The 26,414-nt window shown below is 36.0% G+C and overlaps 3 protein-coding genes and 1 long non-coding RNA gene across 9 annotated transcripts; 2 read left to right on the plus strand and 2 right to left on the minus strand.

Annotated features, from left to right (window-relative positions):
• Positions 1–9,099: 9,099 nt before the first annotated feature.
• On the minus strand, positions 9,100–16,101 carry LOC118436091. 3 transcript variants are annotated; one of them, XM_035853256.1, is made up of 11 exons: positions 15,406–16,101; positions 13,763–14,117; positions 13,417–13,695; positions 13,288–13,328; positions 13,087–13,208; positions 12,070–12,559; positions 11,925–12,005; positions 11,344–11,456; positions 11,184–11,268; positions 10,919–11,116; positions 9,100–10,493 (listed from the first exon to the last, which is right to left on the minus strand). In XM_035853256.1, exons 1-11 carry the CDS (start codon positions 15,500–15,502, stop codon positions 10,435–10,437), a joined length of 1,920 nt encoding a protein of 639 aa, XP_035709149.1. In that variant the 5' UTR covers positions 15,503–16,101; the 3' UTR covers positions 9,100–10,434. The 3 variants fall into 3 exon arrangements, with proteins under 3 accessions (XP_035709149.1, XP_035709151.1, XP_035709150.1); XM_035853258.1 differs by lacking the exon at positions 15,406–16,101 and adding an exon at positions 14,860–15,010; XM_035853257.1 differs by lacking the exon at positions 15,406–16,101 and adding an exon at positions 14,583–15,005.
• Positions 16,102–16,368: 267 nt separating this feature from the next.
• Positions 16,369–17,792, plus strand: LOC110851200. The gene is made up of 4 exons (XR_002548023.2): positions 16,369–16,635; positions 16,972–17,193; positions 17,327–17,638; positions 17,766–17,792. It is a non-coding gene; the product is annotated as an uncharacterized LOC110851200 (long non-coding RNA).
• A 790-nt stretch (positions 17,793–18,582) lies between these two features.
• On the minus strand, positions 18,583–20,420 carry LOC110851199. 2 transcript variants are annotated; one of them, XM_022098876.2, is made up of 7 exons: positions 20,174–20,420; positions 19,948–20,085; positions 19,576–19,871; positions 19,396–19,510; positions 19,245–19,327; positions 18,845–19,157; positions 18,583–18,759 (listed from the first exon to the last, which is right to left on the minus strand). In XM_022098876.2, the coding sequence occupies exons 2-6, from the start codon at positions 20,068–20,070 to the stop codon at positions 18,863–18,865; spliced, it is 912 nt and encodes a 303-aa protein (XP_021954568.1). In that variant the 5' UTR covers positions 20,071–20,085; positions 20,174–20,420; the 3' UTR covers positions 18,583–18,759; positions 18,845–18,862. The 2 variants fall into 2 exon arrangements, with proteins under 2 accessions (XP_021954568.1, XP_021954567.1); XM_022098875.2 differs by having other exon boundaries at positions 18,832–19,157; positions 20,174–20,416.
• An 829-nt stretch (positions 20,421–21,249) lies between these two features.
• Positions 21,250–26,312, plus strand: LOC110850722 (proline dehydrogenase 1, mitochondrial). 3 transcript variants are annotated; one of them, XM_022098249.2, is made up of 13 exons: positions 21,251–21,645; positions 22,233–22,942; positions 23,017–23,225; positions 23,289–23,335; positions 23,429–23,440; positions 23,544–23,675; positions 23,750–23,814; positions 23,892–24,073; positions 24,152–24,326; positions 24,418–24,660; positions 24,741–24,937; positions 25,018–25,106; positions 25,181–26,312. In XM_022098249.2, the coding sequence occupies exons 2-13, from the start codon at positions 22,532–22,534 to the stop codon at positions 25,384–25,386; spliced, it is 1,968 nt and encodes a 655-aa protein (XP_021953941.1). In that variant the 5' UTR covers positions 21,251–21,645; positions 22,233–22,531; the 3' UTR covers positions 25,387–26,312. The 3 variants fall into 3 exon arrangements, with proteins under 3 accessions (XP_021953942.1, XP_021953941.1, XP_035709148.1); XM_035853255.1 differs by lacking the exon at positions 21,251–21,645 and adding an exon at positions 21,851–21,965 and having other exon boundaries at positions 25,181–25,386; XM_022098250.2 differs by lacking the exon at positions 23,429–23,440 and having other exon boundaries at positions 21,250–21,645; positions 25,181–25,386.
• Positions 26,313–26,414: the final 102 nt, after the last annotated feature.

Below are 26,414 nucleotides of genomic sequence, written 5' to 3' on the forward strand. Positions count from 1 at the left end.
TCGTCGTCTCTCTTATTCGTTCTTACGTAAGAGATTCGCCCAACTTATCAAACTTCTTTCTTCGATACAGAACATAACAGCGTAGCGTGATTTTGGTGAATATTCCATAAGTGAAGATGCTCCTTGTATGTAGGATGATGATGTTATTTCCTTCATTCAGACGAAATCAATTTAATGTGGCGCATTGAGGGGAAACTGTAACTTTTCTAGTTTAGTTTAGATTAGATGACTGCATTTGTAAGATTCTACCTGTTGTTACTTAATGATTCTACTACAACGAGTAATTGAGGAGGATACATGAGAAATTAATGAGCTGTGACAACTTCTTTGTCAAAATGTGTACGTATTTATTTATTTTGTGACTTAAAATGCTGTTCAGGTAATACATGAAGGATGCGATGTAGGTGAATCGTAATCCTGTATGATGAACACCGCAAGTGTTTGTATATAAAAGTGTAACAATAATACAAATCTGGTTGCCTATGCGTTCTGGATGATTCAGATTGTTTTTGTTTTACTGTTTGCATACGACGAAAAAGTTCAACTGGAAAATGTATCTGAAAATGATTAACTTTGTCAAATTTCGTGATCCAGTTTAACTTTTTAACTTATATATTCACTGAACTGAATTAAAACTAAATTTCCAATTCCGCTTTTCGTTTAGTTTTTCAGACAATATTCTTATATTCTTCAGCAAAAATATTTCTCTCAGTTTCGACAACAATATGCAAACTGCAATATGCTCAAAGAACCGTATGTATTAGCGAAATATTGCTCTGTGTGCAGAAATCACATTACTCCAAATCTATAATCCTTCCTACAACTACTCAGAAATTAATAAGGAGATGAGTGAGTAGAGTTAAATGTCACCGTGCTTATTCGATCCTCATGTGTATCTTACGATTAGTGCATCATCAATGCATTCCTTGTGATCGCATGACCTGGACTTGACTTATCCAGCATATAGTTTTTTGTGTATGCACGCGCACAAAACCGCACACGGCATAATCTTGTGAAAGGTTATTGTTCATCCTTTTACCCAAATGAAAGAATTTGGAAACACTCGTTTTGTAGCAATTACTTAATACAACGCATATCTGGATGAATGATTTATGAGATGTGTGATATTTTTGAGCAAAATATGAGCGAAATAATATTTGGACAGTGACACATACTGAGATTTTAGACACCTGCTGCAAAATTCTGCAATTTTACAAATTGTAAATACACATTTGTAAATATGTTACCGAAATATCTTCACGTATTAAAATCGTGTAGGTATTTTTATTTGCCACGACGGAGGAAATAATTGAACAATATTAATATTCACCAATATTAACCTACCGGTATGAATTAAGCCTGTGAGCCATATCAAATGCCTAATAATTAATCTTCAAAGTACAAAGTGTCATTGACATATTTGGAACGTCAATATTGTTTGAGATAAACAAACTACGGCCCAAAACAATTAGTGGAATGTTTTGTGCTTCTTTGTACTAAACACTTTTTAATTAAATATTGGTATCGGATATAGTGAATTCATTTTCAAACTTTATTGACCTTTCGCTAATTAGCTTTTAATTATTTCCAGAAAGAGTATCCACAGGAATTTGGATCAATGTTTTTAATGAGGAACTGCTAAAATGTTTTCCATGAACTGATTTTTCTTTGATTTCCAATTATGTAGCTTGTGCCTGTGAATATTCCTTGGTTTTCGGCCTCCGCATAATAAATTTGTTACTTTAGATTTACGTTGTGACCTAATAAGCGAGACAGGGCTACGTGATGGTGAAGCATAACCGATGCTGCGTAAGGAAAGCAAAATCAAAATACGCAAGGCAGACATTAAGTTTCATAAAGTTAATGTTGGTTTAAATACTTCCGTCCGACGTTTGCTTATTGTTTTAAAAATTCAAGTTCCAGTTGTTCTTCATTTGTGTCTCATTTTATGGGGTTTTTATGACATAACAAAGTCACAGTCTTGTGGGCTGTGTGGTATTTGGATTTTTTATGTGAAAATCATGAACGAGGTTTGTGTAGGCATTGTCGAATTGTAAACTTTGTTACGAAAATAGCCTTAAAAAATCTAATCCGTAGGAATAGCAATGATTTGCACAGATTTTTGACTTTAGTCTAAATATAATTACCCCCTCGACTTTCACTTAACATTGGCCTCCTCAAAAGTTTTCACTTCAAAATAATTTCTCATAATAATAAATAATCGAAATTGATTCCTTCTGGTACAAATCTATGGTAGGACTAACTACCGTCAAATGTACTTTTAATTTAAATTGAGAATCTGGCCTATTGATTTTGTCGAAATCATACATAAGATTCCGAAAACGATATCACGGACTTCAAAATTGGGTGTAAATCATTTATCAAAAAATGAATTCTACAATTGCAATACCAATTATGAATTTGTCATACCGGAACTCATAAAAGTTGCATATTTATAAATATGTCTCAAACTATGCCCGCTCAGGGCTCAACCTCTTTCTTTCGGCTTTCCCGTGAATTGTTGTGACAAATTATCTATAAACATGATGCACACACAGATTTTTTATGAGAAAGGTTAGTAACCAACAAAAACCAGGAGTCAAGCTGCAGTCACGCTCACATTAGCGTAGTCGTCTCATATTTGGAAAGACACTCCTACAAAAATAATTTATGTTCCATTCATTCCTTGATAATTTACGGTTGAGGAAATCACAAAATTTGGATTGAAAGATTCCCTGCCATTCTGGTTTTATACGAGTCGTATCATTTCATTGGAGCTACTTGCTAAGAAATAAAATCTATTCAAATTTAACGGCTTAAAAAAATCAGTGCGGATACAGCTTTCATATTTCTATTTATGACAACATTCGCAACTTCATATCACTTCCATCCTAATAAAACTTGTGGGCTTTCCAATACTTGATTATTCATCGGATATACGGATTTCCCTTGAATATGCTTTAAGATAGTCAGCCTGATCACATGTATTTAAAAGAGGTCTGCTTTTAGCTCGTCGAAATTTACATGGAATAAAGTGCACACAGGTCAAATCAGCCTCTTTGTCCAAAGGAAGCATAAAAACTAAAAGTCGAATTTATACATGTAAGTGGGACGACAACCTTCCGTTGCTTCAAGACAGCCGACGTCAGACAATGGCCTTCAGGTTTAAAAACTGAAACCCAACTCGACGGCATTTTGGAGACGGTACAAGATTATGAATTATGAATCATGACGATTTTAGAGCTGGACAGACCTCCAAGTTGAAGCCTGTTACGAATATCATTTATCAGATGAATTTATTGAATATGATGTGATCAGATGCACAAATAAATTTGAATTTGTTTTACAAAGAGGTTTTCATTAGCATGATGATAAGAAACTGCATTTATTAACAGGGAAGTAGTGGCTGTGCTGTACATATATTTTTTTATCAGTGCATTACGTCAACCTCTCCCAGGTTCTCTGTGTTGAAGTTTGTTTGAAACTGGTCCAATTTAAATCGAGCGAACAGGAAAGGTCGTTTGTCATCTATGCGATAATAATGATGTGCAAAATCAAAATATGATTTAGACTGGGCGCAACGCTGCAAATCAGAATTTATTTTTACATGGTGAGGAAATGAGATGAGGGTTCCGAGTGCCAGGAATACGGTAATTTGTAACAGCAAGCACAAACGGAACGGTACGTACAAGATCTTATCATGCTGTTTTTAGGCTGTAACATTTCAGACCTTTTATTTATTTCTAATTTCACTGATAATCAAAACTTTGTTGAGACTTTGGTGAACTGTGCAAAGCCACGTAAAATCTGGTTCTGATTGTGAGTGGTAAGAAGCACAGGATTCAACATGGAACAAATTGACTAGGTAAAGCTTCTCAAGTTCTTGGGATTGATTTACATATCACTGCGGCGAAACTGTGTCAAGTGACGACAAATACTAATAACTCACATAGCGAGACGAACACAATGCATAAGTTACATGCTATATCCTTTTACACACAGTTCACATGAATTGCATCTCGTTTATGTGTAGTTTGCCAATTTATCGTCTACCCCAATAAAAGATAATCATAACCCATTAGTCCCAACAGAATATAAAACCGGCAGTATTTATAGACTTTGAGTGGGGAAAGTCAAGTTCTTATTGTATTATTGCTTAATTATTAGCGTGTCTTTATTATCAAGTGAAAGCAACATTCGTACAAATTTTCTGTTGCAAAAATCTAAAATAAATATTTATTAGATTTCAGGATCAAGTTTTGCAGTATCGTGAGAACATGAGTCGTTTGGTTCGTGCTCTATTTAAAAAGTAGAGAAAACTCCTGCTCCCAAATAATGATTGCACCCAAGGTCTCCATATGTTTATCTAGCAAAAAATATTGCATGTAGTTAAAGTAGAGCAAAGTATAAATGTAAGAAAATATGATAAAAACTGGAGCATAATGGAACTTCAGATAGGTTATAGTTTGTCTAGGAGTGCACACGCATTCATCTCCGTTCACCTAATTACCCAATTTAGTTGAACATTGAAACCTTTATTCATTTCCATTCTGACAAAACCCAGAAAATTTACGATCTGAATTCTTCGGTCTTCCTGTTGATTTCAATTATGTCATTTGCACTATTGCACTTATGTACATATGCATGCATGTGATTGAACTGCTCAGATTGAGCTGATAAACTGGATTCATTCCGCAATAATAATAATACTTTAAGCAGATGTTCTTTGGCCTCATAATAGGGTAACCGACTTATCGTTGGGTGCAAAACGAATAAGCATCCCCTCATGGACGAGGTACCAATATTGCAGATTTGCACATAGTGTTCCCTAAGTTATAAGATATTGAGCTCTTCTTCCTATTCCATTGCCTCTTGGTTTTGTTAATCTGAATAAATATGCATAATGTGTTGCTGTCCTTCTGCCAAGCAAAATATAATAAACATAGATTGCAAAAAGAATTGCGGTCTTGGGAGCTACCTCATTAATTCACCGTGCGGACAGGAACAATTTTCTACTTGGAACCCCATTTGAAATGCATACATACATATGTCTAACAACGGCTCGATCAAAGTGTGGAAGGCTTATCGGGTACATTGGTGATGATGAAATAGAGCAGCTGCGGTAATCGATTAATTTAATTTGCATGACTTAATTTGCATGGTTTAATCTCATTGTGGAGTAAAATATTATGCATACACGAAGAAGCATGTTTGTATCATTATGAGTTCAAAGTACTTGTCATCATGTAAGTATTGTCTTAATGTCTGGATTCATTAATTGAACTTGGCCGTCAAAATAAATGTGCCTACCTTAACGACGATATTTATCAGAATTTTCAGTACCATTTGCAAAATCGCTGTACTATGAGATTATTAATACATAGATACAACTGTAATAATCATAATAAATATTACTCAGCCATGATGTTATGCAGGCAACCATACATAACGTACAACCAGTTGTATGTTTTTGCCATTGTGTCAAGTTTGCCATTACATTTTTCGGGCTCAGCATCCTGCTGTTAAATGGCAATGAGAGGAGTCCTATTGTGCAATGTGTAGCTGGTGGTCAGCATTGTCAAGAATGAACGCGTGTGGGAAGACTCAACATTTTCAGAGAAACAAAGACAAGGACATGGCCAGGCAATTGCAGCTTCATCATCACAAGACTTCAAACTTGCTCGTTGAAGGTGAAAGTAATGCAGCTTTTTAAGTCAATGTCATACAAATTGTTGTCTTACAACGACCATATTTGAGAAACAACGCAGTTAATACGACACTAAAAATATTCAAATTCACAGAATGACTACGTCTCCTCTGAGAGATGGAACATCACACCATCCGTTTTCCGTTCCCATTTAAAATGGTAATAAATGACAGATGTAAAACCGAATACAGATATTTTGTAAGAAATCACGCACATTATAAACCTTCGTTTTCGGGGTGTGTAAGATGTCAGGGAAAATGCGAAGCAATTGTGGGAAGAAATGGGTAGACAGTTGTGCGACAGCGAAAACAAATAGTGTGAACCAACACGTTAAGCTTTCAAGCTTACGACACTCTGAAAGCAAAATGTAATACGTGCAAGAAAGTGTCGCAGCAAATTGTAATGGAATTTGCAATTTTTCTCAAATTTTTCCAAGAACCTACGCCTACATAAAAAAAGAAGAAAAAAGGTGTCCATGTTTTCGCAATTTTTTCCTTATACCGATTTATACATTTTTTGTTATTCCAAATTTCTAGAGTTCCAATGACGCTGCTTTGTGTTTACGACTTTGTATTTGCTTAGCGTCGATACGACATGTTTGCATATACAGAGTATGAAGAAAGATAGTTTTTATCAATAATATTGTTATCATTTATACACTTAATATTTATGTTGAAAAGTGTCATGAAGATGGCACATTTTGTTATTGCGTTGTGTTTGTGCACCTCAAAAATGTTAAAAAAGACCATCGGAATAAATACAATTTAATTTGTGTAATTCGTCACATTTTACGTTTTTAGTCATACGTGGTTTGGTGGACATTAAATAATTATAAAACTTTATTTATAAAATCTCATTTACTTCACACATCTTAAATTTATGTCATGAATTAAGAGTCTGCATTTGAATAAGATTTTATTTCCACAAAAGTATTACACTATCATCCACTGTCCATCACCGTCATTCATTAAGACTTTGGCGTTGCTTTCAGTAAATAAGGATTCATTAACACGTGGCTTGTCATAAGCTAACTCAATGATGACTTAAGATTAGACAACACAACAAATAGGAAAATTTCGTAAAATGTTTTCCATAACTAATTATTTACTTGTAAACAACAACATCAAGGATGACACACCTGTATTTGTTTATTTTTTGTGTTGTTCTACTGAATTTCCACAAATTGTTTTGAACAAATTTTAAATAAGCGTGAGTAATCTCTTCCTTTGTTTCAGTGGATCTGTCAATTTCTTTAGCACTCCTCCCTTTCGTTGGTTGGGTTCGAAGCCAAAGTATTGAATTGAGTGAAGATTCGCCTGATGACGTAGAACAATTAAGGTATATGACGTTCCAGATAACGCTGCTCCGTCATTTTTCTCGTGCCATTCACAAGAATTGTAACCATATATGTATCTCGATGCAATGCATCAGTACCCAAAACGAGAAATATTTTATTACTCTTCATCATATATGTACATACATGCTGCTCGTATTACATATATTGCAGTGGAAATTACGCGTTTCATCTGCCGAACAAAACCAACCCCACCAGTTCGTAGAATGAGTCGATGCTCTTCCATGATATAAATTTTTAACGCTACAAAGTAGCGAAAAAAATGGAAGCAAAGATATCGATGATTCAAGTCAGATAATTTTGTTTTTCTTTATTTGCGAATAGATATTGAACAGGATAATGGTGGATAACTACATGCATGGAGCACGAGCATACAAACTGATACAAACTTGTTTTTCGATCTTTGAACCAACTCTGTGCAAGATCAACATATTAAGTAAATTATTAGGATGAGATTTAGCTCAAGTCTCACCAAGAAGGTAGGCGAGATGATGTAGTTAATGTGTGGAATGTGTGTTGGGATTTCACAAAATGAGGAGGCGACAAGCTGTCTCGACTCGTGTTCATCGGTAATGTGATGAATAAAGTTTACTTTGGTAAACTTCAGAACGCTTTTATAAATGAAGGAACTCCATAAAAGATAATGTGCATGTACATAACTTTGTAGCTGGCTTAAACTGAATACACACCAATAATTAATGTGTTCAGAGGAGTCTCACATGATCGGCAGTAGTCATTCCTTTGCCGAATGAGGTTATGCAATTCGCTAAATTTTTACACGGCTCATTGGACAAGTTAAAATACGAGTGTGGCTGCTGCATTATAAAATTTTAATCAGGTTGTTTACTTTACTTGAAATGAGATGAAGGAATTCGCATCGCACACGAGGATTAAGGGTTATTCACTGCGAGTAAGAAATGGATCATCACCACCCGCAAATTATTATTTTGTACATTTTGCTTTGCTAAATTATTGGCTGGATTGGAGTTGAAAGTACGTTTGCATTTTTATAATTATTTTCGTACGTTCTGGTTTCGTTCCAGCTGTCGTTGGCTAACATTAAAATAAATCAGGGACCTCACGCTTCGTCAACAAAGATTTTTATTTGTCGTGGGTACAGTTGTACTTTGAGATGGATATGCTTGTTTGAGTTACGTGTGAATCTATGAAAAAAGTAGCCGATATCGAATTCCTTGATTGATTTGTAGTTGACAACTTTAATTATGAGAAACGGTTGTGTTTATACTTCCCATAATTCCTTTTCTTGAAGCTGCTAATTTTGTTTATGGTAGTCGCCAAGAACCCGACCACCCTTGCAAATTGAGATAGGCTCAATTCCCAAGCAGATTTTGAATTAGTGATGAACGGATGCTGGTAATTATGCAATTGGCGTCAGTTTGACAGAATGTGAGGGTGTTCCTGTGGATGATGTGTAGAAGCAGTCTTCCTTGTCAGTTCAAGGATCAAAAGGGTTATTTTGAAGATAAACTAAAGCAATGTTAAATTATTTGGTTTTGTATTGTGTATCACTACACAAAACCGATGTTCTTGCTTACATGGGAAAATAGAGAAAATTGTTTATAAAAATGATTATTATGGTGAAATAAATCCTGTCTCCCAGAAAAGCTTTGTAATCCGACTTACTGTTTTGCACGGGACACATTGTTTACGATTCTACAAATTCCAATTTAAGTAGATAAAAAATAAATATTTCATCCAGAATAGATTCAAAAAATTTAACGTGTTAACGACAGTTTATGTTACTTATTTCAGCTTACATGCATTTCATTCTCATTTCTAATCTAGGATAATATTCGTAAGTAATTAATCACGGGTTAAAATACATATGTAACTTACTAATCGGCACTTTCAAAAATTAAATTTGTGTCATATACAAATAATCATTTTGTTTTATGATCTATTGTGCCTAGTCGGATTGTCGAGACTGGGGCTATGATGAGGTGACGAAATGAAGCACGTCAAGTGCAATGTCATTCGATTTGACAGTGGCACAAATTTCTTAGACAAAGCCCTTGACTGATTTTTATTAGCTGGGCAAGCAAATTCTTGCCTTTTATTTTTGGGATGAAACTTCGTCTCAAACGTTTTAAGGCGTAGAAACAATAATTGTACACAAAACCAGTTGCTAAATTAATTTAGCGGATTTATAAGAGTTAGTTTTTACATATAAGTTCATTACATGTTTATGAAGAACATGATTGTTTTTAGATTTCGGATCTTAGATTTCCAGCCATTTTTTACTCTGGTGTCAAACCAAGCAAACAATACATAACTAAGGATAAGTAAAATAAGGATATAACAAAATAACTTCAAATCTTCAAATCTATGTAGCCGATTAATACAGCAGATTAAAGTGAGGTTTCTACTTATGTACAATTAGTTATGTTTAAGGAAATACTTGTACAAATTGTATATTTGTGCCAACTTCATTAAATTATTACATAATTATCCTATGCCTATAAAGACGACGATCAAGTCCAAAATCACGTATGTATGTACATATGTATGTATCTACATACTTATGTCTGTATATACTGCGTCGCCTACTCTGGATGTCTGCAGCGTTTATAATTCCACCCCCACACGAATTCATTTACATTCAGAAAAAAATAGTTTATGAGATTCCACACGTGTATGACTTTCCGATGACAACTAATTGACAGATTTTTTATAATTAAAGTTCTCTGATTATTTGCATATTTAATGCGCAGAATGAAATTAATTGGATTAACTAATCGAGGAGCGTATAAATAATGTGAATATTGACTTGGGAGAGCTTACCTCATAATTTCGTGATTATAAAGAACCTTGGAACTCGAAAGTTATTGGCATGTGCACAAGCCTGGCAAAAAATTGTCCAGCTTAACCCTCCCATACATCGTGGGATGAAATAAAATGAATGTACTTATCCATTTATAAATTGCTCACAAACCACTCTTTGATCTCTTCCAATGGGTCGTTTGAGGTACGATGTATGTATGAATGATATATTGGAGTAGCTAAGGAAAAAATTTGCAAAAATTGTCAACGTGCCATTAACAACTCATCGATCTCAGATTCAATTCGGTCCTATTATATACTATAAATAGCTTAGGATTAATAGACTCATAAGAACAGTGTCTCATACATATTGCTACCTAACACAGTTCAACAAGTCATGCATAAGGCTGAGCAAAAGAGTTTAGAAAAAACAATTTCGCCTTATCCTTCAGAAGGTTGAGGGACGATAATAATTTGTACTGCTTTAAATTCCAATAGTCCAACTAAACGGTGTTGGCGGTAGGTCGGCGTACGGAAGTCGTGTGAACAAAAGCTAAGAAAAAGTATGTGTAGCATCTGGGATGGCTGTGCTTCATTTGTTTTGTTTTTGAGATCGTAGAATGGCCCAGCAGATGAAGAAGAGGATGGAACCTAATCAAAACACAATTTTCTATTAGATAAGTTTGAAAGTAAAATTTACAAAAATTAAGTACACACACGAACTATTTACGTCTCTAAAAGTCATTAATGACAAATTGTACAACTTCAATACGGTTGAAGAAAGTAATAAAGTAAATTTGGCCTAAACATATCAATATCCTTGATGAGAGGGTGAGGTCATTGTGTTATCACGGAAGGAGACAACCACGCTAAAATGATATTTTGGTATACAGATGAGCGCATTGTGTGCTGAGATTGAGATGAGATGGGAGTTTATGGCTTGGTTTATGGGAGGAAGGTAAAATTTTGTGTATACATTTCAACGAACTGGAACAAAGCGTAACGTCATAACTCATACTCACAACGGCACACGACACAAAATAATCTGCAGTACAAGGAAGGAGACACAAACTTACTGGTAATTAGAGCTCCTGGGTAGAGAATGATAATTGCTGTTCGGTAGCTGGTGATATTGGCAATCGGATCAACAATTACAGGTGTGTTTCCTCCAACGTTATTAATGCAAAAAAGTACAATTGACACAGCCTTGGAACGAATGTCGGTAGGGACGAGTTCCACCAGAATTGCAAACATGACGCCAAACCACATTTCGGCTGAAATTTGAAATCCAGTTTGGTCGAGACTTTGATAACGTGAATATCATGCCAAATATGTACTTACCAGCGATATACGCAGCCAAGAGAGAAAACAGTGCCAATGGGGGTTCCAAGAAAAACAATGCAAAAGCAAAGGGGCTAGCGATTAACTGAGAATAATTTAAAATATCCGTCAAGCATATCAATTTACAATTAATTAGTGACAATTTTGGATTATTCAATACTTGACTGATGGCTAGAACCAAAGCTCGTGCAGAGATCCCCAATTTGCTCACAAGTCGATCCGACGCATAACCTCCGATTAAGGTACCCGCTGCCCCTGCTCCAATGGATATTCCTATAAAATTTGTTACAAAAATTAGGGCCACATTCACCTGAATTTATCATAACGATTAATTTATCATATTTTTAAGTTTTGGGCAAGACGATAGAAGTTTGGTTTCATCAAGGGCCTCATAAATTTCTGAGTAAAGTGGAGTCAAATTTAATGATCATTTGTCGTTTTGTTCGTAACATCAGACAAAATAAAAAATATAATTAGTCTATGAAGCCGGAAAAAGAAGGAATTCCTTTTTCAAATGCGACAAGTGCACGCGGTGTAAGGGAAACAATTAAAATGGAATGCCGTTTATTGTTAATTGTTCCACTGGTAACGATTATTTTAGGCATTCAACATTATTAATAATAATTACTTATTTTCATAACCCTCAGCCCCCGTTATATTGCGTCGTCGTGAGAAAACGACGATGATTTCGCCATCACCAAAAACTAAAACGACACAATACTCAGTTTTAGTGAATAATACCTGTGAGCCATAATGACACATCGTAGTCCGGATAGTACGTTTTGAAGTACAAGGCAGAATTATATCCCCAACAAAAACCAGCTGAAAACGAAAATAAGACGCTAATTGATTGATTACAAAATGCAAAACTTCCTATAGATTTTACCAGAATGGCGAACACAAGCTCCGACAAGGAGGAAGATCATGGCCGGATTTTTCATTATCTTCCACCCTATCCTAAGGCCGTGAAGTAATTCACCCCACCTCGACCCACTAGCATTATTGCCACCTTTCTCCTTTTGGATTATGGTGAGATTACTCCCATCTCCATGATTTGTTACGTCCTCCTCCATGTCCATCATCACCTTTGGTCGTGCAGTAGTCAAATCTCCTCCGCCGCCCGAATTGTCTCCATGACCCACACAACCAGCAACCCCGTGTGGATCAGAGTGTTCTTTATTGGTGTACTTCACCACGCCATTCCCGTCATTTGTCTCATTATAGGTTTCCGAGCCTATATTGATGGTGACACTGACTGTGATGGCTTCATTTTCAGCGTCTGAAAGCGTCCTCGAAGGTTCTATGGCCGTGAAGAGGAAGATCACAGCTAATATGATGCCAGGTATGCCACTCACCATGTAAGACGCTCTCCATCCCTGAGATGTCACAAAAATGGGGAAATAAATGACACATTAATTGGAATCTGTATATAGGGCATCAATTTATAAAAATAAACCCTATTACTCCGAGTTATTGCATGGATGCATTTCATGTGCAACATATTTCTTTACAATAACAATTAACCCAAAAATCCTGTATGATTAGTGTTGAGTATTAAATTAAAAACGCACCGTCAACTTTAACAAGGTTAATAGCAATGCATACGACAAGCTGCCTGAGGACATTTCTACAAAAACTTTAAGTATCTAGAAAATGATAAATTTATAACGTCATTTTTCGTAGTAATAAACCTTCAAATATAACGAATGACCTAAACACCCAGTTAAACTTTTTAACCAGCCACTCATTGCAACTCAAACGAAATGAGCAACCTTTTGGCTGTGACGCAAATTTTGCATGATGTCCCATCTTTCAACCACATTTGTCTGCATCATATCCCAATTATTATGCTTTTTCTAATGGTAATTGACAGTATCATATGCGTTGACAAGCGTCCTCTTACCTTATCCAAAATGTTGGCATCTGTGACGTAATTCCCAACAGTGTATGAAAGTCCGTAGCCTATATAAATTCCCCAGTTGAAGAGACTCATTGCCAACCCGCGTCGACTCTTTGGGAACATGTCTGTTCGATTAAAAAAGAGAAATAAATTATGCAGGTACAGCTTAGTTTGGGTTAAGATATGGAATATGATTTGCAGTACCTGCAATAATCCCTGATGCCAACGGACTGCATCCAGATTCGCTGCATGGTCACAAAAGTATCAAATTAATTAACCCAACTGAAGCCCAATCGCATCAAGGACACTTTTATTATTTGTGTGGATTCGTACCCGACGCCTAAAGCCATCCTGAAGAGCAGTACATGCCAGTATTTCGTGGCGAATGAGGTTCCTGAAATGGCAGCGCTGAAAATTAAGGCTGCTACGGTTAGAAATTTGACCCGGTTGAATTTATCGGCAAAATAGCCCCATCCCAGTCCTGCAACCGTAAACATAGCCACAAAAGCTGGTCCTGCAAGAATATGATATTCTAAGCCGAGACCGGTATAGTCCCAAGTACAGGCTGGGACCAGGGTCCCATTCGATCCTATTGCAGTCACATTCCAGCATCTATTCGGTAATAAATACTTGTTAAGTTGTTCACTTTTTAATGGACAATAAAATCCGTCGTGCTTACTCGGATTCATTCTCGACATCTGTGCAAACTTCAGACTTAACATGGTCCATGTTTGCCTCTTTAAGGCACCCTTTGTCTCCATAATGAATGTCTTGAGCCATTGATCTGCTGACTGTCCCCAAGAGAAAATGTCCTAACTCTCCGATCATGTAGATGGACCCCATGAGGAAGAGGGACCAGTACGTTCCCCTTTTTATGGCCATTGCTTCCTTTTGTAGTTCTCGCAAGCCTAAAATTTGCACGGACGATTTTCTTCGATTCTTCTTGTAGGATACGGCAGTTGTCTTATTCGAAGTGGTCAATTTTTGGCGAAGGTTTCTGGACGCTGAACATCCTAGACTGTCATCGTCACACACTGGAAAAAGAGAAAGGTAGTTGTGATGGATAATTCCATGAAAATTTAGTACAGCCGTCAGTCTTAAAACGGTGGAAATAAAAGCATCTCAACTCCTATCTGCTATACTTAATTGTATGTGTTCGAATGGAAACAAAGGATACAAAATTGTCATATCATGTGCATATATTCTGCTACAGTTGATATACCAGATTAGTCATTTTTGACACATTCATTATTATGCTCATCTTTTGTCGTTGTTCACTTGTCATGGACACAAAATGTAATGTGCTTATTGCGTGACACACGATTATTTCACTGGCTCAATTGAATTAAAGGGCTCGTCCGAATTTGTGGCACTCTCAACTCCATCGAAAAGTAGAGTATATCGATTTCGTATAATTTTTCCTCTCTGCCTGTGCTACGCTTTTAAGCTAATTTTATCCTGAGATGGATACACCTACAAAATTTATGGAGATAACTTACCAATGAGTTAACAGTTGGTCGATGCTTAACTTTCTTTCAAGACATTGCCCACCACAATTTAACACAACCCTCAAATCTAGTTCACTTTACTGAAGTTCAATTAAATATTAATATAAAATATGTATGTAATGCAAGCAGGTGTTTTGATTGCACAATAATGATAGTAAACTAACGACTTTAGCAATTGCATAGTGCATGAATTGCTATCACTTTAAAAAATATGTAGTTACACGCCTATCGCATCTAAACGTATGTACAATATATGCGTAATTGTTACCAGTTTATATGTACCAGCACCACCAGCTAGTTTAAAAACGGTTCGTCTCCTTTAAATGCCTTGACGATGTTGCAGACAACAACCATCAGTCACTTTAAACCATCACCACTCAAACTACTAAAACTGCAGAATTCCTATCATCACATCACTATTGCCATTAACTTTACTTTTGGAATGGCAGCCGATCAAAAATTTCGCATAAGAGGAGGTGCACCTGATGAGGTTATCAGCACTTGATGAAATAAAACAATAAAACAATGGTTATAATAAATAAGTATGAGATTCAACTCGATTATAGAAATCTCACGTCCGAATAATGATGAGATTATGAAGCTGCATGAATAATGTTGTGACAACTATATATCTATCAAGGTACAGACATCCAATCTCATCAGATTCTTCCTGTAAAGTTGTGTCTATTTAGTTGTCTGGCTTTAATCAGATATTTTAAACAACCTGCATGTACAACATTACACCAGACAGACACAATTATTCACCTGTAATTGATAACTCAAAACTCAAAAAAATATTATTATTTCTGCTTACCTCCAGGATAATCGGGATATATTTCTTGATTATCATCCCTTGAACGTCGCCAGGAAGATGGTCGTCGATAGTTGGATACCACACTTTTTGACGGCATTATTATTATCTATTCAGTCAAAAATTTGTTATAATCAAATCCGTTTGTCGGGCATAATTCACCCTCCGTGATTGAAAAGTTGAAGGTTTCTTCGCTGCGAAAACTGTAAAGACGATAAAAATTCGGATCGTAAATTCGGGTTCGTTTCAAGCTGCGAATATTTGCATTTTTTAATTTGAGAACTGTATGAAGTCATAAAAATTAAAAATAATAATTTTATGTCTCCCTTATTGTTAAATAAGTCGAGATTGTTTAAATTTTATAATGGACGCATTCTCATTTTCTTTCATACATACATTCCGTTCCAATTTCCTGTTCAGCCCATTAAAACTTCTTACGTATCCAGAGCCAAGTTAACAAACGAGAATAATGGCGACATTATTACCATGCATAGTTAGCAAGCAAGCTTCACTAAACAAGAAATCCGATTCTTTTCCTTCCATACCGCACTAAATGAAAACTGTATTACTCAGCAAGTACATATTATGTATGCATATGTAAAATGGTGAATAATTATTATTTAGCATGGCATATGGCTTCATTTAAATTGTGAAACGATGTACTGTGCATTAATATGATAGCTAAATCCTGAGAAAAACATATTAAAAGGATTAAAAAATTATGACACCCATTGTAAATTAGCATCAAATTAAGAGTGAGATGGAAAACTCATGAAAAATGTAACCTCATGAAAAATTTAATTTTATGATCTCATTAATTACACAAAACTTTGGGTGGTTTATAATAAATAGCGTTTATAGCTCTGCTGCCAAATTTCGCAAACTACAGAATTTAACTTTGCTATGCAATTTGAGATTGAGATGAGATTCGACACTGGACAAAAGTTTGAGTCCAGAAGAAAGTGAAAGTTGTGGATGAGACGGAATAGAATTTTATGAGAAAAATACCAGACTAAAACCTGTGCTAAACTTCACCACGAACTCCGACTCTGGCTGAACTGCTGAACCACACATCTCGTGAGAGTCTGTCTTACGAGGAAAGTAAACACGAGAAATTATTAATTGCTGTTTAATCTGTAATTTGAAATTATAATTAAAATTGCATGGATTGCTTGGGATAAATTACACAGTCGAATTTACTTTGGGGGTAGACGTAACAACTTCATAGTCCAAGTAAGTGATCGACGATTCGATTCGAATCGTCTTGTCGACTATTTGTAGGATATTTAAATTTGAAAACTATTTATAAACCTAGTAAAAAGATGTAATATGTGCAGAGGTATCTTGGAATTTCGAAATACTAAAGTTTGGTTTATTTAATTACGTTGAAAATGTTAATTGCCAGTTGACATTAAAATTTACACTTGGTCAAAGTCAAAATTGTTTTTCACAATGTTAGTTTTTATAGCAATTCATCTATTAACAGATTTAGATTTCATATATTTAATGTTCTCAAAATATGATTATCTAATAGAAAAACATGATAATTAATAACCGTTTTTCGTTTAGTTGCCATCACTGGATTCATAATTCGGATTCTGCTTCTCTACGTTGTACTGACAGAGAATACGTTAACAAGAATGCAAATCAATATCAGCAAATAAAGCGGATGTGCAAAAATTAAAAAAACGGTGGTGATTTTTAATCAAGTGTTCGATCACCTCAAAAAGATCCAGTCAATAAAGTTGCAATTCGCAAGTTCCAGTGCAGTGGAACTGGCTCAAATTACAGGTGAGTTGAAATGAGAACGTAAAGAATTTGTTTTGCAAAATTTACTTTTTCCGGATATTTGATTCATCTCGAATGCGGTTCATCAATACCATTTCATTCCCCTTGATCAATAATTGATTATTTCTCCTTGTAGGTGCAAAGTGTAGTAGAAGTAGCGAGCAAAAATAATATCAAACCACCACACACACCACTACATATTCCAGAACATAGGACAACGTGGTCACCTGACTTTTTCGTAGAAAGGAAACGTCTCGTCAAAAACCCGACCCGAATTGAATCGCGGGTTTCGGTATTCATTCATCATAAATGGAGTAATTAGTCAGCTAGCCATGATGATGGGATAAGTCATTTATGTGGAAACGGGAAGAAAAGAATAAGACTCCCGTCGAAAAAGTGATGTAAAATACAGCCATATCCGGCTGCATTTTTGCCGATTATCAGAAAGGTATGTCACATACCTTTCTCTTTCTTTCAATTGGTACCACATACCGCATGTGATACCAATTGTAATACTGGCTCAACTAAATTTGTAATCTAATAATACATATAATACTTCATTATTGTTTTGTCAGATAAATTTCCCAAATCGCCAACTGAGAGAAACAATCGTCATGGCGGTGATACAACGAGCACTCTTGACGTGGTTTTTATCCCTCGTGTTCCTCATCCTGGTTTTTATCCGATTATCACAACCCACACAGTGGAACTGGTTCATCGTGTTTATTCCAATGTGGATATTCGACGGGACGGTACTCACCTACGCTGGATTTTATCTCGTCAGTCGTTGTAGAACAGAGCCTAGAAACTTGTGTAGTGCGTTCGTCGTGAGAAAACTACAGTTTGTCATAGTCATCGGACTTAAATTAACCCTACAAATTCTAATTTGTTGTAAGCTAGAGTTTCCTTCATGGAACTTGCCTTTGTACTACGTATTTATTCCATTATGGTGTATACTTTTGTTTCTCCTTGTGAATATTGTACACAGCCTGATTGAAATTTCCACTTCGCGACAGTTATCTCTCAAATTTTTTTCGAGTCAAAGAACATCTCCCGTTAGTCGGTAATTAGTGACAATATATAGCGTACTATCCAAATTATATTATACGGAAAGCTGAAACCAAGTAAATATGAAATGTAAAACACGCCTCAGAGTTGAAGAATTGTTTTTGACCACTCCAGAGAAGAGTAACAAGAGAAGCTCTAAGGAAATGCAGACTGTGATATTAACTGTAACTCGCATATTCGCGTTTCGATACATATATTGTGTAAGTCTCTTATCATAAATCTTAAATCGCAAATTGTTATACATTTATTTCCATTTTATAAGGTCCAATAAGTGTGTTTTGAATTATGGAGTAAAATAAAGACCGTTTACTTGGATGACGACAATTAACCAATTAATTAGTACACAGTTTTTATTATTATCAAAAATATTTATTTAGAATAGTAAAGTGAAGTAACCGGGCATTGAAGTTATCACAACTAATTTAGAACAATTAATTTAACACTCCATATTAAATCTTTCTAAATAAACATAAGTCATTTAGCTAAATAACGAGAAATTGCCTGAAAGAAAAACACAATATGCCATTAGAATTAATCCTAAGTCAGAAAATGTTTCCAAATTACTAAAAACACCTTTGTCGTTTACATTAATTCTTAACTCATGTCAAGTATGGTGAACGTAATCCAGACCTCCATTCAGTTTTTGCCGATTATTGTCATTTTTACTCGAGTAATTTGGACATTGACCATTTAACGATGCTTCAGTCTTAATTTTGCGACGAGTAATATTACGAAGTGTGTAGGCGTACTGTAACTTTGCCCAGACGCCTAAGCACATCCTGCGAAGCCGAGGGTCCACCCCTTCCGGTAATGATAAGGCATATCGATACTCGTTTTGTACCATGTGCTTGGCTGTTCGCAGTGCTCCCCTTTGAAGTAAGCTAATTGCAATGTACAGCCTAGGATATTTAAAAAAGTATGGCACAATATTATTTAAAATTTACACAAAAAAATGTTAATTTGTAATTATTTTCAATAGGTCTTACCGACACCTAGCTTCAATCAGTGGATCTCTCATCCTCCATGCAATCTTCATCTGCTTATAAGAAACCTCTGCTGCTTCTTGTGCCTATAATAAATTGAAATTAGTTAATAGCTTTTTAAATTAACAAAAGCCGGACAAGTAATTAGTCATACATAGTTGATAGAAAGGTCCCCTAAGGCAGAAAAGGCTCCACCTAAAGTTGACAGCCAGGATAATGCTGTTTCCAGTTCACACCGAACTGAGACGTAAGAATTTGAAAGCATACTCCTGAAATATACATCAATCAGATTAAGATTCATTACTAATTCATGTTTATCAATTTCATTACGTACCCTAGTTTGTCTATCACAAGAAGAGCCGAATATAAAATTACAAAGTTTACGTTGAGCGACAAATTCTTGCATTTCGATGATATGCATTCCGAATTTAATGATGGCGATGTGAACTTAAAGAACGTCATTATAAATCGACGTCTAAATTGTTTACAATTATTGATGTTTCCACTAATCCAAGCAAAACGTATCCCATCCAAGATTAGCTGGACACTGTGGTCGCATTTATCACTAGTAGAATCAACACGCTGGTCTTGTATAAAATCTGTAACCCTCGTGCATTTTCGTACCCGAACCTATAAAAGTAATCAAAGCAAGAATTAAGTATCCGAAAACATTGAGGATTAAAATATATATATACATTTCACTCACTTTCCATTTCGAAATAATTACCGACTCTCCCGACTCTACCAAACTGTTCAGCCGATTATGATTATGATTTGTTAAATCGTAGCAATCTTTCGTGGTACCAGGGTCTCGAGAATCGTTGCTCATAATAAAGTCCTAGACCTGAAAAACACAAATACAAAACAAAACATTACACAATCATTCCAACCTTCAGTTTTTCTAAACAATGAATAAATACCAACACACCCACCCAAAATAAGAACCAATGCTTTATAGTTATGATTCAATTGTTTCTTGATTTTACTGTAACGTTTATTCTACTGTTTTACTAATAATTTTCTAATTTTCAGGACCAGCCGGAACAAAATTTAGATTACAAATTTAGAGTATTCTGGTCGAAATGGTCACTAAAAAGAGGAGAAGGTAACGAATGAGAGAAGTCCACTCGAAGACATTGTCGTCTGCTTGCAATTTGCACAGTTTCGCTCACTCAAGTACAAACTTGCGGGGCAGATTGCACCGCAAAGTCAGCTTTCTCATTTTTGCGCTTTCTCCACTAATGACATGACCGCACTTTCTCCAGTGTCATTTTGGAACAGGACTGTTGTAGGAATGTAGTTTTTTTCGAAATTTGCTTATCATTTCATAAATTTTGGATAATTTCGTTAATTCAATATTTTCATTTCACATTTCCCCATTTTTATACAGTGTCAATTTCATGCTTGATACGAGACATTTAGTCTGGCTTTCCTTCAAGACTCTCTAATTTCTGGGTACTTGTCACCATTAAAATTAGTGGTGCTACATGTAATCTGATTTCATTCCTGGTCATAATAAGCGTGCATAATAGAATCGTGATGCTGAATATGCTTGTTATCGCTTACTGAGTTTCATGAAACTGCAATTCGACACCACTGCTAAATTACCAGCTCCATGAAAAGTGACGATTACGAACGATTAGACAATGCAATTTATTGGAACACTATGCGAGAAGTCAAGTAATACAAGAAATGCACAAGAAATTCAATGAAATAATGCCTACATGCCAAGACAGTGGTGACGATGGGCGGATGGTGGTTTGAATAAGACATTGTAATAAAAAAGCCAACATGAGAGTAGCGTGCCTTGACTTCGCCTCACCGGGGTTTTGCGGAGGAGTCAACTAACACAAAGTGAGGATAATGCTTGCGAATGTTAGCCACCCCCGAGAATCCGAAGTGAGTTGCTTTGCTAGCTTCGTGCTAATATACGCGAATGCCTTACATAACAATATGTACCAGCAGTGAAGGAGTTGGCAAAAAGCTTGTTGGGCAAAAACCAGAGCAAAAACTGAGTCAGTAGAGCAGAGCTGTCGTATTCGCTTGCTCCTTGGGTCAAAACGACCCCAACTGCGCATCGCGACCGGGTAGAAGCTTGTGCGAATATACATAGCCAACAAATAGAGAAACCTAGAATACCCGATGATGATGTGCCACAATCTGCGAGAGGATTAATACTGACTTGAAGAAATCGTGGTACATACGACAAGACAAGACCCTGGATTCCCCTCGGAAAAACTGCTGTTGTCCTCTTTCTCAGTTCTCAGCCAGTGCAAACATTAATTTTTTTGCAATACCCGGAATTTTCTGAATCTGTGTCACAAAAGTGGTGAGCTCTGTGTCTCTGTCCGAGTGGGATATCCTCAGGAAAAAGGGTTCGACTGTCATCCAATTCTTTAAGCAGGTAAAATTTATATGGAATTCTTATTACACAAAAGTTTGCCTTGTTTTTCTTAAAATTGCAAATGAGTCGGCCAGAATTATCTTTCCGAAACCGGACACAAGCAGTTGTTCCTAAAAATAATCTATCTTGAAATTTAGCTTGGTATGTTGCTACCTGGTGGAAATTATTGCTCTTATTTAATTAGTATGCATTAGTCACAAGGTTTTAGGTACAGTGTGATAGGAGATGGTGATTAGTCGTTTGTTACAGCGAGAATAAATCCAGTCTTGTCAACGTCTCTCTTTTGTGGGAGTTGGAGCTTGAGAGGAGAACATTTTACGGTATTATAACATAGTCTCAATTTCCTCACTCCACTCGATCTTCAGACATGAGATACACAGCAAATTAAGGTTAGGAACATATTGATCGCTAGTTGGAGAGATTGTATTTCATGTTCATCCTCGGTTTTATAACGTTGCCTAAAAGTCTAATCAACTTGACTTGTGTGTCATGTGCCTGGAAATTGGAATTATATAACGCAGATATTTATTTAATGGATAATGGGGAGCGTGGTGGTGATAATGATTTTGTACCTTTTTTAATTTCAGAATCTGTGCATACAAGAACTTGTGACCGTTCGAGAAACGAAAGCTAATTAAAAAACATTGCTATAATCGTCTTGTTACACGATTGGGGATTTGTTGCCAAAACCGGTTTTAGTAATTGCAGCCTGCATTTGACGCAACTTTGTCAAGGACGCTAAATTAAAAATAACCTTCAACTTCATGTACACGAACGATATCAAATAGTAGAATTGTAATAGTATTACGTTACATTTTAAGATATCATAAATTCTAGTCACACATTCCTCTCGATTTTGAAATCCTTGTTTTTAAATTCGCCATCAATGGCCGGATTTCGGTTCGTTTTTGGAAAAAACTTGCTATTTGATCCAAAATTTAATTCGACACGAAATCTAAATCTGACCTTGCTCGGTCTCAACCATTCCTCACCCTACGCGACTACAACCAAAAGTTCACCACTTCTTTGCACCGCGAATGGAGTCACTAAGCATAGTTTTCTTGTACGAAATGCATCCACAACGACGACGACAACACCACCACCGGTCCTTGCGGGGACTGGAGTTGGAGATAAGCCTCAGCAAGAACCTTACAAAATGAAAATTCGGGATACGCTCGACTTGACCTTCAGCGATGCGAGACAGGCGTACAGGTCAAAATCCACATGGGAAATCCTCCGAGCCTACATTGTCTTTAAGCTTTGTTCCATCAATTACCTGGTTGAACACAATGATAAGGTAAGCGTACTACACTTTTTTATGGTCATGATTTAAGAAATACAATTCGTATAACACTTTAAAAATGATTCCAGTTGATGAAGCTGGGACAGAAAGTGCTTGGAAAAACTATATTCGAAAAGATGATGGAAGCAACGTTTTATGGCCATTTTGTCGCTGGACCGGATCAAATTGCCATTCAGCCAAGAATCCAGCACTTGAGAGAGCATGGAGTCAAGGCCATTTTGGATTATTCCGTGGAGGAAGATATTTCAGATGAGGAAGCCAAGAAATCTGATTCAGTGTAAGTTCATGAAAATCAAAATATTCATGAAAACTGGTGACTTAATGTACATATGTTTTTTAGATCTAGTCAAAAAGTTGGTGGTAGCAAGGGAAGTTCTGATCAAAGTGGTGAGAGACTAAATACATATTTAGTTACATAATCATAATGTAATATTTCATGAACTTAAGTTATGTGACCTGTCTTTAATGCTGCCATGTAAGATGGAACAGTAGGTATAGGCTTTTTTTCGTATTTGGAGACTGTGTGTGATCAATAATAATAACTTATGCAAGTGATGAAATATTGGGAAATTTAACCAATAATTAATGTTTCTAGAATATACAAAGTATCAAGAGGGAACCAGCAACAGGCGAATGAAGGCTGCTGCACGAACGTATTTTTATATGAACGAAGCCCAGTGTGAACGCAACATGGAAACATTTCTTCAATCCATTGAAGCAGTTTCAGGTATGCATAATTGTTTATTCTCGGTTAATTACTATTAAAACAAAGATGATTCTAATTGTTCACTATTTTCAAAGGAGCCACAAAAGGTGCTGGGTTTGCTGCAATAAAGGTCACAGCGCTTGGAAGGCCGCAATTATTGGTCAGTTAAGTTGTTAACTATATTTTCGAAAATTAATCCAATTTATGCATCAATTTTTTTGTCCTTTCATATCACAGCTCCAACTCTCCGAAGCAATTGCACGAGTCCATCGATACGTGGGGACTTTCACCGGGAAGAGAGGCGTAGTTATGGAGCAGAACGTTAAAGTCGAGGACATCAAGCGTCGCCTGGAGCGTGCATCTAAATCTGACCCCACGGTGGAGTCTTGGCTGAATAACATGACCTACGACAAAAGCGGGTAAGGGTTTCAGGGCGAAATTTATAATGAGTGAAAATCAATGTGGTGATTCGACAGGTATTAATCTGATTCGAACAGTCTAATCCACGTTTTGCCCTGGCAAGGGGTCGTCGAAGCACAACAGACGTTGAAGGAAGCCCTCAAGGTTCCTGACGTGTCGACCGGAAAAATGGAAAGTCTCGTCCCTCCCTTGAGTGACCACGAGGAAGAAATGTTCAAAAACATGATGAGAAGGCTTCATACCATTTTCAAAGTACAGATATACATACACAACTTCTTCCCATGCTGATTTATATATAAATCGATATCTATAATTTAATAACTTTGCATACTTTATTATACAGACTGCGAAGAAATTAGACGTGCGAGTTATGGTTGATGCTGAACAAAGTTACTTTCAGCCCGCAATTTCTCGCCTGGCTATGGAAATGAGTCGTATTTATAACACGGAAAAAGCAATAGTGTTCAATACTTATCAATGCTATTTGAAGGAGGCTCATCATAACTTGTCTGCTGATTTGGACCAAGCAGAGCGTCAAAATTTCTTCTTTGGGGCTAAACTGGTCAGGGGTGCGTATATGGAACAGGTAACTTAATCTGTATGGCAGTAACTCGTACAAATAATAAATGGCTGAGTGATTCGACTCCTTTGACTTGATTTATGTAGGAACGTCAACGAGCCGCTGAAATGGGATACGAAGATCCAATCAATCCAAATTTTGAAGCCACGACTGAAATGTACCAAAGAAATGTCAATGAAGCCATGACAAGGATTAAACGCATGAAGGAAATCGGAGACCCAAAGAAGATTTGTATCATGATGGCCACTCATAACGAGGATACTGTTCGTTTCGTGATTAAAAAGTATGCAAGTGCTCTTCTCGATGATTTATTTTATTTAACTGCCGTGAAATTTAGCTTAAAAATATCTTCATGAAATACAGTATGAAAGAATATGGAATCAAGCGATCTGATCGACTAATTTGCTTCGGACAATTGTATGGAATGTGCGATCAAGTGTCATTTCCATTGGGTAAGCTACACAAACACCATCTCCAGAAATGTACATAATCACTTATAAATTCAACTGATTATTAATGACCACAGGGCAATCGGGGTACTCGGTTTACAAATATGTTCCCTACGGACCAGTGACTGAGGTTCTGCCCTATTTGTCTCGCCGTGCTCAAGAGAATCGTGGCTTCCTCAAGAAAATAAAGAAGGAAACTACTCTGTTACGAAAGGAATTCGCCAGGCGTTTAATGAAAGGTCAACTGTTTTATCGTCCGAAAGGCCACTACGAACCCTTGTAATTGTAATATCTCAATCCCCGAGATCTGATATTTATATAACAACTAATATTTATATAGAAATTTGTGCAGACAATCCGAATGTCTCTCCTTAAATTGATACTCAATTTTCTCGTGTCACGATATGCCATCTACTTTAATTAGTAGCGTATCATACGTACATATTTACTATTTAGATTGTTTACTTTGTTCAGATTTCAAAAAATTTGAACTATTGGACTGTCCTCACATAGTAAATATTTCTCGTAGCAGTATTGCTTTAGTCGTGTGGCATGACGGTAATATTCAACGGCCATTTTTAGCTGTCCAATTTTTAATTCTCAAATTTCTTTTATTCTCAAACCTTTTTTAAAATTTTAAACCCTGGAGACAAGTCCAAATCATTTTAAGCATTTCTCACCGTGGAGTTGAGTTATCCTTTTTAATTCATTTCTGCTGTGCCGTGGATTTTAACTGAAATCTGTTCCACATTGCAACAATAATGTCAGACTATAATTAATTTAATGATGTACATCGTAACAAGTATCTGCGGAATTATTACTAGATATGTAATTAGTTGGAGTCAAATGTGATTGATGTAAATTGAAAAGAAATCTATTTATTCTCCATCGTCGTTCTGAAGCCTAGTGTGATACTACAGAAATATAAAAAAATAGAAAAAAGTGTAGGGCCATGTAAAATATAAGAAAAATCTATTTAGCATTGTGGACACTTGTGTATTTAAGTAATGTCTATTTGTAACTATTTTATCTTTCTCCTTATTTAAAACTTTGGTTTGTGACGTGTCAAATTTTGTAGATCAAGTAAATGAGCAACTTTGGTGTGTGAATTTTCATAAATGCTATTTTATGTTGTATGCATACAAAAAATAAGAAATATATAAATATGTATGTGGATAAATAAAGTCTATTGCTCGTCACAGACTTGAACCGAATTTTTGTTTGTCTGAATTGACCTTGATTGACAATAATTAGTTTACAGAAACAAATAACTCTTGGACAACGCTTAGATTGAGGACCCATTTCGAAAAA

The sequence above is a fragment of the Folsomia candida genome, unplaced genomic scaffold (assembly GCF_002217175.1).
Source record: "Folsomia candida strain VU population unplaced genomic scaffold, ASM221717v1 Fcan01_Sc006, whole genome shotgun sequence".
Classification (NCBI taxonomy): Eukaryota; Metazoa; Arthropoda; class Collembola; order Entomobryomorpha; family Isotomidae; genus Folsomia; species Folsomia candida.